The 13,922-nt window shown below is 34.3% G+C and overlaps 1 protein-coding gene across 6 annotated transcripts in view; it reads left to right on the forward strand.

Annotated features, from left to right (window-relative positions):
* Nucleotides 1-13,922, forward strand: part of AFDN (afadin, adherens junction formation factor) — a 189,074-nt gene that overhangs the window by 103,685 nt on the left and 71,467 nt on the right. For all 6 annotated transcript variants that reach the window (XM_044671892.1, XM_044671893.1, XM_044671895.1 and 3 more), the window contains 4 exons: nucleotides 2,706-2,800; nucleotides 3,369-3,631; nucleotides 10,090-10,159; nucleotides 12,936-13,054. In XM_044671892.1, coding sequence (XP_044527827.1) covers nucleotides 2,706-2,800; nucleotides 3,369-3,631; nucleotides 10,090-10,159; nucleotides 12,936-13,054 — 547 coding nt within the window. The remainder of the gene's footprint in view (nucleotides 1-2,705; nucleotides 2,801-3,368; nucleotides 3,632-10,089; nucleotides 10,160-12,935; nucleotides 13,055-13,922) is intronic.

The raw sequence follows: 13,922 nt of genomic DNA on the forward strand, positions 1-13,922 counted from the left end.
TTTTATACTTAAACAATTTTATATCTATGTGTTCTCATTTTCACCTGAAGAAGGGATACGAAAATGGAAAGAAAATTGTTATTTTTGTTTTATTAGTCACGTAAAAAAAAAAAAGACTGTAATAAAAAGTAATTAAATTCAATCCATGTATCCTTAAATTGTTCTACCACAGTTAATTTCAGTTACATATAGACTTTTCCCAACTGAGTTACCCAAATTTTATTGGAGGATGTGTATAGAACTGCTTGGCTACCTTAAAGGTATTGTGAAAGAAACACTTTTAAATTGCTTTTCTGCCTTGGAAGGTATGTTTTTTTATTGAAAAAATACTGACCTTTTCTGAATGAAGGATATCTATGCTATTCTTACACTTGCTTAAAGTAGCAGTTAGGAAAAATAAATGAATAAACAGGGAAAGGAAGTTAGGTAGAACTAGAAGTCCAAGTGAACAAAAGCTGATAAGCAAAAACTCTTATTATAACTTTCCCTCTTTTGCTACCTATTTACCACCCTTATATTTTCTTTGTTTGAAATAATTGTTTAGCATGTTTTGGTGACATGGAATCATTTTTTTTCTTTTAAAAGTGCCCTAGACTTATTCTTTAGTAGGTGGGAAATCATCAGGAAAAAAAAGAGTAGGGGCAGCTAAGTAGTTTAGTGTATTGAGAGCTAGTCCTAGAGATAGAAGGTCCTGGGTTCAAATCTGGCCTCGGACACTTCCTAGTTGTGTGACCCAGGGTAAGTCACTTAATCCCCATTGCCTAGCCCTTACCACTCTTCTGCCTTAGAACCAACACATAGTATTGATTCTAAGACAGAAAGTAAGGGCCTTAAAAAGAAAAAAGAAAGGAGGAAAAAAAAAGAGTAACAAATGAATAACTAGTACATATTATTTCTTGTGGGGAAAAACAAGTAAACAGTTCTGATTTGATAGATAATATTTTAAGCATCTTTTGTAAATTGTTCCCACATGTGAGAAGATTAAAAAATATTTAGTGAGTTATTATTAGAATATATTTGGCCTAATCATCTGATCCTTGGATTTTAGAATCTGAGCTATCATAAAAAAAGGAGAGCACTTTGTGGGATTCTATGTTTTGAGAGAGCAGAAAAAGGAAAGAGAATGAATGGGAAGAAACAGAATTTTCCTAATCTTCAATGTTACCCACAATGATAGAACAGCTCTCTACATGGATTATAGGATCATGTGGTCACAGGATCTTAGGGATAATTAGATCATCATGTTCACTGGCAAAGTTAAATAATTTCCCCAAGACTATCCAGGTGGTAGTATTAGAATGTATATTAGAATATTAAATTGCTTGACTCAGAATAAAGTGTTATTTAAGTATATATTTTTAATAAACTCAGCCTTTATAGGGAATTCCAAGTGAGGAAGCTCTTTTTACCTCACCCAGGAAAAAGGATTCCACATTTAATTTTCAACTTTAGTTTTTTGTTCTTGTTTTTTAAAACCTTTACCTTTCTTAGAAATATAATAAGCATTGGTTCCTAGACAGAAGAGTGGTAGGGGCTAGGCAGGTAGGGTTTGTCCAGTATCACACAGCTAGGAAGTGTCTGAGGTCAGATTTAAACCTAAGACCCTCCTATCTCTGGTCTTGGAATCTTTGTCCCTTGACACTTAAATCATTTAGTGGAAAAATAGCCTAACCCAGTGATGGGCAAACTATTCCTCGAGGGCCAGATCCAGGCTGTAGTTTGCCCATCACTGCCTTAAGCATTTCCCTAATCACTATGCCCCACATCCAGATGTAGTGATTAGGGAATTGCTTAACGCAGTGATGGGCGAACTATGGCCTGGATCTGGCCCGCAGAGAATAGTTTGCCCATCACTGGATATAGACTCAGAATTAAAATCAAAATCTTGGGTCTTCAGATCCTTTTTTCCCTCTACAACATTCTGAGATCTTATTGATGAGTGCATCCCCCCAAGAGTGATGTAGTTTTCAACTTCTCATTCTTTGTGACTCTTGTCTGTATCATTTTTAGCAATTCTTTTCAGTGAGTTTTTGCAGCTTGCTGGACTTTTTGTTTGTCTCTTAATATGCTCATATACCCTCCAGCATTTGCCATTTTCCTTTTCTGACATCTTGGCCAATCTGAGAGGTTTGAGATGGTACTTCAGAACAACTCTATTCTTACTATTTCCAAAAATGAACTATAAGCCTGCAACTTCCTTATATCTTCTGGGTTTTGTTTATAGTAAGAATGGCAATATAGATATAATTTAGTTTTTTTTCAGTTGTGTAGAAACTTGTTGGTTGTTGGAAAAGGAGTTCACATTTAGAGTACAACTAAGTTGATTTTGTTTATAGGTATTTAAAAAATTTGGTAGACTGAAAACCTTAATTTTTTTTTGCAGTTTTCCCTATGGAGGAACAAGGACCATTCTATATTTTTTCTTGTTATTCATGGCTAAAGAATTCAAAACAGTGACTTACTAGTATTTATTTTACTAGTATTCATCTTTTTCATTCATAGTTAGATTTCTCAAATAGCAGACCAAACCTCTAACTTTGATTCATAGAAATTGGTGAAGCTTATTACGTTGGCATGACCTTTAATAACTCTAGGATCATCTATAAGACATGATGTAAGACATTGGAGTAGAACTTTTGTTGAGGATTATATAAGTATAATCATAGACTTTTAAAGGTTTTTTTTCCCCCATTTTTCTGACAAAGATGGTTCTGACTCCAGAGATAAGCCAAAGCTCTACCGTCTGCAATTAAGTGTCACTGAAGTTGGAACAGAAAAATTTGATGAGAACTCCATTCAGGTGAGCAAAGCTATTTTATATTACCATAAAGTAAAGAACTTTACCAATGGATTTGAAATTCTGACATTAAAAAAAAGATTGTCATGACTTTTCATTATTATTTAAATGTTAATCTTATTGGTAAATGCTATGTAGAATATAATTTAAATATACTTTCACAACTAGTTTCCTTAATCCCTACCAGACTGATATATTTAGAGAATACATTGCATTTTATAACCAGACTTGTCTTTATCCAGCTATTTCCACACTATTGTCTTTGTGTCATTGTTAGTGAAAATATCTTAATGTGACAGTGTATCAGAACTCAGGTTTTTATTGTAATTTATGTAGCAGAATATATTACCATAACACATGTGCAGGGATTATATTTTTAATATATTTTGAAAATAAACTTTTAAACAAGTATTTTTGTTACTTTGCTGATATATTCCTTGTTGAAGATTAAGAAGCATAGATATTTTACCTGCAATATGATAATCATTATTTTTTAAAAATTAGTTTATTTAGTTTTTATAACATTTCTTATTAATGTGGTATAAATTCCTTTGATTTATTTTACTTTTAGTTGTTTGGCCCAGGAATTCAGCCTCACCATTGTGACCTAACAAATATGGATGGAGTTGTTACAGTTACTCCTAGAAGTATTGATGCAGAGACCTATGTGGAAGGGCAGCGTATCTCAGAGACAACCATGTTACAAAGTGGCATGAAGGTTCAGTTTGGGACATCTCATGTATTTAAATTTGTAGACCCCAGTCAAGATCACATCATTACCAAAAGATCTATGGATGGAGGCCTTATGGTTAAAGGTCCAAGGCACAAACCTGGGTAAATACTTTTAAACTTAAAAGAATTTTAATCATTCTTGTCCCTTCCTGTTAATGAAAAAATTATTTTGGTAAAGTACAGTTTGTTTGGGGTTAAAATTTGTGTCTTTCACCTTGTATCCATAACCTCACAATCAAGAGATGGGTTAACATTATTAGGATTTTTGGAATCATGATGGATATTTATTGGTTGGTATTAATCAGAATTATTCTGATTAATCTTCTGATTGATCTGAAGAAATCTAATCAATGTAATCACCAAAAGTTTTTCAGAGTTGGTTTTTTTTTTTTTTTTTTTTTTTTTTTTTTTTTTTTACAGTATTGGTTCTCAGAACTGAACATAAAACTGAATTTCCTCTTGCTGTCTTGACCATCATGTTATAGCTTACTTTACCCAAATGTTCTCCTTCCTACTTCCTTCCTTTCTAGTTCCTGGATTTGCTTTTGAGCATATATTTTTTTTTTTACTTATTTATTATAATTTTTTCAGTTATACTTAGAAACACTTTTTGACAATTATTTTTTGACATTTTGAAATTCTGATTTCCTCTCTTTACCTTTCCCTCCTCCTTGAGGTGGTAAATAGTCTGATATAAGTTATACTTATATTTTCATATAATACATATTTCCATATTGCACATGTCTCAATAGAAGGAACATATCAAACTTACAATAGAAATCTCATGAAGAAAATACAGTGGAAGATGACATGCTTTGATCTACACTTGGATTCTAACAGTTCTTTCTGTAGCTGTAGTTGGCATTTTCATCATGAGCTCATTCTTATTTTGGAGTCTTGCTTCATTGATAATGATTTAGTCCTTCAAAGTTGATCATTATATAATTCTATTACTGTACATATAGTTTTCCTGGTTCTACTCGCTTCACTTTGTATCAGTTCATATAAATCTTTCCAAGTTTTCCTGAACTCATTCTGTTCACCATTCCTTATGGTGCAATAGTATTCCATTACAATCATATACCACAACTTGTTCATTTGTTCCTCAAATAATGGACAGACCCCATAGTTTCTAATTTTCCCAGATCCCTTCGAACATTTATCATTTTCCTTTTTTTTTTTTTTTTTTTTGTGATCTTAGCCAATGAGATAATATCTTAGAGTTGTTTTAATTTGCATTTCTTTAATCAAGTAGTGACAGATGGGACAGCTGGGTGGCTCAGTAGATTGAGAACCAGACCTAGAGACGGGAGATCCTGGGTTCAAATTTGACCTCAGACACTTACTAGCTGTGTGACCCTGGTCAAATCACTTAACCCCCATCACTAAACCCTTACTGCTTTTCTGTCTCAGAATCAATATTGATTCTAAGACAGAAGGTAAAGGTTTTTAAAAAATACTGACAGAGGGGGCAGCTGGATAGCTCAGTGGATTGAGAGCCTGGCCTAGAGATGGGAGGTCCTAGGTTCAAATCCGGCCTCAGACACTTCCCAGCTGTGTGACCCTGGGCAAGTCACTTGACCCCCATTGCCTACCCTTACCACTCTTCCACCTATAAGTCAATACACAGAAGTTAAGGGTTTAAAATAAAAAAAAAATACTGACAGCATTTTTTCTTAGGATTATGGATAGTTTTAATTTCTTCCTCTGAGAACTGCCTATACATATCCTTGGACCATTTTTCAATTGGGGAATGCTTTGTATTCTTGTAAATTTGATGTAGTTCTCTATATATTTGAGAAATGAGGCTTTTCTCAAACATAATGCTATAAATTTTTTTCCAGATTTATTGTTTCCTTTTAAATTTTGGTTGCATTGGTTTTATTTGAACAAAACTGTTTAAGTTTAATGTAATCAAAGTTATCTATTTCATTTTCCAGAATGCTCTCTATGTCTTGTTTGGGCATAAATTTTTCCCTTAACTTTAAGTCTGACAGTTAAACTTTTCCATGTTCCCCCAAATTCTTTATGGTGTCTCCTTTATTTCTAGATCATGTATCCATTTTGACTTTATATAGGGGTATGGTGTGAGATGTTGGTTCATGCCCAATCTCTGCCATACTGCTTCTAGTTTTCCCTGAAGCTTTTGTCAAATATTAAGTTCTTTCCCCAAAAGCTTTTTTATTGAACACCAGTTGCTATGGATGTTAAGTCATGTGTTGATTACCCAATTTATTCCATAGATCCAACACTCATTATATATACTCTTAATGTAAAACAATACTCTATTTCTTCCTACTTGCTTTTTCTCTCTTTCTGCACCCTTTAACTTATAATATGCTCTTGCAGAGTCTTATTGTATTCATGGGCTTCATTCTACCAAATCTTTGTGATACCTCTCAGATCAAATTTACCTTGTGTTCAATTTTCTTGGCCATTTTTCATGTTATTCATATTTTATATTTGATTATTAGCATTGGAGTTCTTCATAAGGAATACTAACTACTACTGTTCTTTGTACATGTAGCTATTTTCATTGCTCTATAGTTTAGGAAAGCCTCTTTTTATCTCCTTCCCCACAGCTTAATTACATTTCAAGATTTCAATGTACATTCCTATAAACCATTGTTATATACATTAATGTATTCTAAGCCATTGTCCTGAAATCCAAAACCCATCTCCAGTATTAGCTTTTATCTCTTTCTTTCCCAAGACTGCTTTGAAAGGCCTTAGTAGACTGTCTGTTGAAAACACCTCTGTACCACTAAGGTCTTCAATTCCTAATTTTTAGAAATTCTTTCTAGGTTACTTTTGAGCATAATTGCTGCTCACATGAATCATCAGAAGTGTATAATAAATTATCTTTGACAAATTTTAAAGAAAATTATATCAATTTTGAATATAATATCTGGGAGGACAGCAAGACATAACTGCTATTTTAATACAAAAGCCCCTTGTCAGACCTTTAGTAATTATCTCTTCTCCATATGACCTTTATTGAATTTGCTCTTACCTGATGGCATCTGTGGATCCACATTATTATTCCTTGGAGGATAAACAGTTTCTTCAGATAATTCATCTCTTTTCTTTTTTTTTGAAAAAGCCATATAAATTGCTTGTGAGCTTTCTACCCCACTTATATGTAAAAATTAATTTAGACTAATTTTTTTTCCTAGAAATTGTCTTTAAAAATAGACTTAGAACGAAAAGGGATAATAGATTCAGAACGAGAAGGGATGTTGGAGATTATCTAATCTCAAGGTTCTTAACAGAGAGTCTGGATTTGTTTTTAAAATATTTTGATAATCAATAACAATTGGTTTCCTTGTAATCCTAGGTATTGTTTTTTTGTTTGGTGTTTTTTTTTTTTTTGGTGGGGGGATAGGGTGCATTTAAGAACATAATTCAGAAAGGTTCCTATTGTCTTCACCAGAGTACAAAGAAGGAATTAAAAAAAAGTTAAGTCTATAGCCTTTTACAACCAAAAAGTTTTTTAAATTTGTTCAAGATCACTTAGGGATCAAGAAGGCTGAGGATCTGAAACTAGGTCCTTTGACTTTCCAAAACCAGCTTTCTTTGCATTGTATTCTGCTGTAGCCTGTTTTGTTTTAATTATAACTGATTTGAAATTAGACAAGGGTTTCCTTTACTTTTTTGGACAGGCTATTTATACATTAAAGTCCAAAAACTTTTCTCCAATCCTATCTTTTGGCTTTCAATTAGATTTTATTCCTTTGATTAAACCTATGTGATATTAAAAAGGTTTTCTTTGTTATATAAGTTTTGTCTTTTGGAACCAATATATATTCAAATGAAAAAGCTTATAGCAAACAGATCTGTGTTAATTTTATTAATTAACCTCACTTTAGAAATTTAGATATTTTGAGATACTCCACAAATAATTTGGATGTTGCTAACCTACTTTTTAAAAGCAGAAGTTAGCTGATGACAGATCTGCGTTTCTGACTTTTAAATCTTCTCTTTATTGCCTTGCTTATATTCTAAATAGTGGTTACATAAGTTAGTATGAGGTCAGAGTATTGAGAGTTTATTTGTTTTTCCTCTTGAGATTTATTCATTTTCATTTAATAATGTTTTTCTTTGTAATTATGGGATTTTTCATGGAATTTAGAGCTAGAATGAATTGTAGAGATTATCTAATCTAACCCCATCATTTTATAGAAGAACTAACCTGAAAAGGTTAAATAACTTACATGTGGTCAGAAAAGTAGCAGAGTCCAAATCTTTTCTTTTTCTTTGTACCTAAGTATATTAGTGATGGGTTCCTCATTTCCCCCAATTGTTACTTCTCCAATGTGCTTTTTATTTGGTGACTTGTCATACTTTGAAGGAATAGCCTTTTCCCATTTTAAAAGTACCCTAATAAAACAAATACCACTTAAGATTGCATTAATGGGGTGTATTATGAGTAGGAGGATATACCCAAGAACAAGGTGGAGTCTGTCAAGTGTTATATTTAAGGAGGTCACTAACTCTATTTGATGTATATGAAGATGATGTACAGAGAGGATAGGATGGCACTTCGCCTTTATAACAGTTGCCCAGGCAGGATCCTTCAGGTCAAAGTGGTTTATCCCTTCAGGACCCACCTGGGTTAATTGATATTATTAAATTGGGCTCTTCAGCTGGGATAACGTTGGTAATCTGACTGCGTTGGCTCCCTTCCCAAAATAAGCTTTTGAAACCTATTTAGGAAGGTACTTTAAACTTTAAATATATTTGGTAAGAAGGATAATGGTAAGGGATTGAGGTATTAGGAGGCCCTACTTAAATTGCTACTAATGAAACTCTAACTGCAGGCAATGAAGAATCAAATGATAGCTTCCCTCTGGTCCAGCCTGGCCAGGGCTAAACCAGATTAGGTAAACTGCTGGGAAATCTTCAGCTTCTTCTTCTGTAGATCTTAAGCCTTAACAGTTGAGATATATCCACCCTTTCCACCCTCTTCTTCGTCTCGTGCCACTTCCTGGATCCCTCCCGGGCCCTGGGAAGCCTAGATAACTAAGATGATGAAACTCCTAATATCTAGGGGCAATAGACACAGAGATGGTGGTCAAATACAAGTTGATAACGGTACAGGAAACACAGGAGGAGCTTGCAGAGTAGTGTTTGCAACTCTCTATCTCCAAGACCAGGATCCACACTCATCTCTAGCCTCCGGACAGGACAAAGACCCCAGAACCTCTCCCAGTGTTCTCAACTGCCCCTTCCTGCATCCTGCATGCCTCTCTGGGAACATTCTATCCAACTGACTTATCTGTCAATCAAAAGTGAACTTCAAACTCCCAGAGATTCAATATAACACAAGCGATCCCCTTCTCACTCACTTCTACCCCTTAACAGTGAGATTAATAGGGGTCCCCTTGAGAAATGGGGGACCCTGGGAGGGCATGCCGCCCCTTGGAGTCTGAAGGAATGGTACCCCCTCAAGGAGGAGTGATTGATGTCCCAGTTCAATGTTGATGCGAGTAGGGGTTCACAGAAACTTCCCCCTTTTCACAGCAGGTGGTCAGGCTCAAAATGGAGCACAGCCTGACTAAGCTGTTACGTTCCCTCCCAAAACAGTCTCCCAAATGGATCTAAATGCAATCTGATCTTTCTCTTGTTTACTGTAACACAGGGTTAATGGAATGGGTACAGGATAATGAAGGACAGTGGGTACAAGAGACCCCAAGATTTTGCCCTACCAGGTCCTTCGCCCAGGAGAGACTGAGTCTGTCTCAATCTTGAGTTTCACCTACTGTTCCTCTCTAATTCTAGTGCTTATAATTCTATTCATTTTTTTTAAACTATATGTGAGACACTATATAGCTAAATGCAAAGAATGTGGGGTTCGGGGGACTGCTCCCCAAGGAGTCCAGAATCGCTAAATGCTGGATGGCACTTCTAGTAAACAGGAGATGACAGACTTATTGAATATTGTGTAGCAGGTCTTTTGCTCAGGAACCTCCAAGTTGTCCTCAGGTGGCCACAGAGGTCAAACTCCATGTCCTTCTACATGAGCTCAGACTCCCAAAGGGCCCCAGTCCAAACCTCCCAGCAGTCTCTCCTCTTCCAATTGTCATTTGCACTCCCCTTCTGGCCAACATTCCATGCCTCTTGCAAGAATTCCGTGCCTTGCCTTAATTCTCACAATAGAAATAATACTGGGCCCATAGTCAGGAGATCTGGTTTTGAATTTTGTCTCCAAAATTTATAGCAAAACTGTTAACAGATTTTTTCCTTTACCTTTAAAGTTGGTATAATAATTGTAAAATACCGTTGTAAAGAAAATACTTTGTAAGTTTTATAGTGCTGTGTCTGAGTTGCTTTTTATATGTCCATTTGTTGTCTCTTTGTGATAAAGGACAGTCCCCAAAAGTATATGGACAGGTATTCTTGACCTAAGCCAAAAAAGAAGAGAAAAAATTTAAAAAGGTGCTCATATATTTATATAAATGCCACTTTTGTGTTGGGGAAAAGCATTGTTATTTTAAAGTTTTCTTAAAGCTAATTTAAGTGATTGCTACATGGGGATTTAAAATTTTATTTCCCCATAGAATTGTCCAGGAGACAACCTTTGATCTGGAAGGAGACATTCATAGTGGAACAGCAATACCAACCAGCAAGGTAACTGAGTGTCTACTATGTAGTAGTATAGTGATACATTTGGTTAAAATTAAGGTTTCGAGATAATAAGACCTATTGTGATAAGACTTTGTTGTTATTTTTTCCCCTAGACCTAACATTTTACTGGTATAATAAAGTCACTTTACTAATACATATCTGCATATGTTCTACAACTTCAAATCTTGAGGCATGGCTGGGAGCCCAGGGATATTCAATGACCTCTTTAGTCACATGGCCAGTATGTGGATGGAGGTTGTTCTTCTTAATTCTGAAGCCTCTCTATCTACTGCATCTCCCTCCTGCTGCATATAACTTATTGGTGTATAAAAGCTGAAATTCCACAGAATTCCTTCTTAAAATACTAACAGTTCATAATATCTATAAAATTACGAAAATTGCCAATCTTATCTTTCCTCTGTGCCAAGGACCATTTTTCAGTATTTCATTACTCTATTCTTTGACTTATCACAGGGGTAAAAAAATAAATTTAGTATATTGTGATGAACAGATACTGTGCCTATTCTACACTCAGTACTGTGTAGCATTGTAAATGACATTTGTAGTTTTATCTCAGTAATGCTCTCTGAATCTTCTTGGATCTCTATCTTAAATGCATAGACCAGTGATTCCCAAAGTGGGAGCTACTGTCCCCTGGTGGGTGCTGCAGTGATCTAGTGGTAGTGGGGTGGTGATGGCCACCGGTGCATTTATCTTTCCTATTAATTGCTATTAAAATTTAAAAAAATTAATTTCCAGGGGGTTAAGTAATAGTTTTTCTGGAAAGGCGGCGGTAGGCCAAAAAAGTTTGGGAACCACTGGCATAGACATTAAAAGGTATGATGTATAATTACATATATAGGTACAGATTATATAGCTATAATTAGCAGCATGAAATTAAATAAATAGTATACTTTTTCTTTGACCTGAGAAATTGTAATATTAAATTACAAATAAATGATAGATACCTTTATTTGTACAGTGTTAAAAACATTTTGCAGAAACATTTTTGATCTGTGGAGACAGAAAACTTTGTTTTCCTAACACCTTCAAATTTAAATTTGAATAGAAGATAATATGAATAATTTTTACATAAAAATATAATTCTCCCTTTTATGTCAGTTCTTACTCCCTAAAAAAGTAGTACACATAATGAATTCTACTCATTTGTCTCATCTTCTAATGTAGTGTCAAAAGAGAATTTCATTGTATTTGTGTAAAATAATATAGCTGTTTTATTGCCATGATAGTAGTATTGTCATTTGTGAATTGAAATAAATACACTAGTTTTTTTTAGAGAAATGAGCTTATATGCCTTTGCTTTAAGAGAGATACTCTTAACAGATGATACTTTTGAAGAATGTTTATTTTCTTCACCATGTTTTCAGTAGTATAAATATCAAGGTACTATGCCATTAAATTTTTTGCCTTTAGTTTTATTTCTGAATTCCTATAGCAATTATTTGTATTTATGGGACATGGAAAAATGTACATTAGCCTCAGAGCAGAATAAGTGGTATAAATGATGTCTGAACACATGGGTTACAATAAACTTTATTATCATAAGTTTGAGTAGATCTTGTTAGCTCAGTTATGTCTCCATATCATAAATAACTCCTGAATCCCAGCCTCCATCATATATTTATCCTCTCTTACCTTCCCGTTCAAGTGCTATCCTATCCCACCGCTGTTGAGATTTCAGAACGGGGAGAATGAAACTGAGTGAGTCCCTAATACCTTGGTTATGTGAGACCGCACCATTAAGATATGGAAGGTCTGCCATTTCCAGTACATTTTATGTCCTATTTAAGTGGTGTGGTGATGCCTTTTTATTTGGTTTAAGTTTAAATTTAGAACTTAGGCTTTGACACTTACATGTAGGTCATTTAACTGAATAGAAGACATACAATAAACTTGGATTGGATGTTTTATTGTTTTTGTTTCCTTTTTTAAAATAATGCTGCTTGTCTCAGGGATTTATTCATTTGTTGGCTCTAAAACATAATACCCTACTAAAGTGATTAGTAAATTAAAGTTATTAATTAAATAAATTAAATACATTAAAGTTATTAATATTAACTAGTTCTTCTCAATTGCATCATTAGAAACTTGTGGGTTTTTTGGTGATACTTAAATGTACTTAATTAGATTGGTAAAATCCTGCTTATTAGGAACACAGTTTTAACAGAAACTGTATTTTCCCTGTATTTATTTAAGGACATAAAATAAGGCTGGGAAGAACCAATTTTAGTACTAAATAGTACTAAATACAGGTTAGTGCCCTGAGCCTTAGTTAGCAGGATTTTTGAAGCCCTCTGAAGAAAACAGCTGAACACCCTACATAATTGCACATAGCTGGCAGGATTATGCCTTGATTTTAAACAAATGTGTATATATATCTTTCAGAAAAGGATGGTGACTAGAGTCATCTAGTCATTGGGGGGAAAATCATCAATAGCCCTGCTTTTATCCTTTGTAAGAAAGAGTAGCTCTTGGGGCTTTAAAATTCCTGGTAGCATTTGGTCAGGAGCTGCAGCAAGTTGTTTTATTATGTTTTGAATGGCTAGTGTGCTCTTAGATATGTCCTGTCACTGTGGTCAGAACACCTGCTGCATTGCTGTATTATTTTTCTGGTCTGCATTCCCTACCTCTGCATTCCCTCCCTTGTCCTTCCCCCTTTGGCAGCCTTGAATCAATTCTTTACTCCTAATGATGAACATAAAGCTTGGTTGGTCTGCGTGGTCTGTTAAGCTCACTCTTGTTTTCTTTTTTGACTTAGAGTACCACCAGACTGGACAGCGACAGGATATCATCAGCATCCAGCACAGCAGAACGAGGGATGGTGAAACCAATGATCAGAGTAGAACAGCAACAAGACTATAGAAGACAGGACAGCAGGTAGGTCATGAATAGCTTGTTATATTTACTAAACAAAGAACCAGTACATTCCCTTAGAAAGACTGGAGATTTTTAGTTTAAGGCAATTTCTTTACCTTTTTTCTTATTAAATGTTACATATAGTATGTTTGTGAGAACTCTTTTTTCATTCTGTTAAAGCCAAAGAAATTCCCTTGCTTAATAATTCCTTTCTCTGTTTAATAAAACACGAATCTAAAAATTCACATTTTAAGTTCATGCTGTTTTTAAGGGGTATAGGTATCTTATTAAAATGATCCTATATATATGAAATAAAAATACTGTAATGTTTATCCCTAGAGAAAAATGTATATTTAGAATGAATCCATTTAAACTATAAAACAAACCCTTTAATATGTGAAAACATAAAACTAAATAACTTCCAAATTTTTAAAAAATAACCTTTAATAATAGCTTCTGATTAACTCAGATTTTCAGTGAGATGTGCCTTCTAGCATGAGCTAAAAAGACATGGAATTGCAGGTTGACTTTTTTTTTTTTTTAATCTGGTACTGCAGATGTCTTATTTTATGAACAGGCCTTGAGCCTTTGTTATTTTTTTCCTCTTAATTTCCAAAACATTTCTGAAAACTTGGTTAAGAAGGTAAAATGCTTCTTTAATGTGACCATGAAAACATATTTTTTTAATTGGAAAGATAATACCTTAAACATAACTGTTAGATTAGAGGGTGTGGATTTTGAATACTGATTAGTATAAACTGCAGCATTGCTACTCAAGAGCTTTGGATGATTCTAAGTCAGAAAAAGGTTAGCTTGTATTCATTTAGCCAATACACTGATCTCCTAATCAGTAAGCAATAGATAATGAGAAAGAATGAGTTTAGCCCCT

The sequence above is a fragment of the Gracilinanus agilis genome, chromosome 4 (genome assembly GCF_016433145.1).
Source record: "Gracilinanus agilis isolate LMUSP501 chromosome 4, AgileGrace, whole genome shotgun sequence".
In the NCBI taxonomy this organism is placed as follows: domain Eukaryota; kingdom Metazoa; phylum Chordata; class Mammalia; order Didelphimorphia; family Didelphidae; genus Gracilinanus; species Gracilinanus agilis.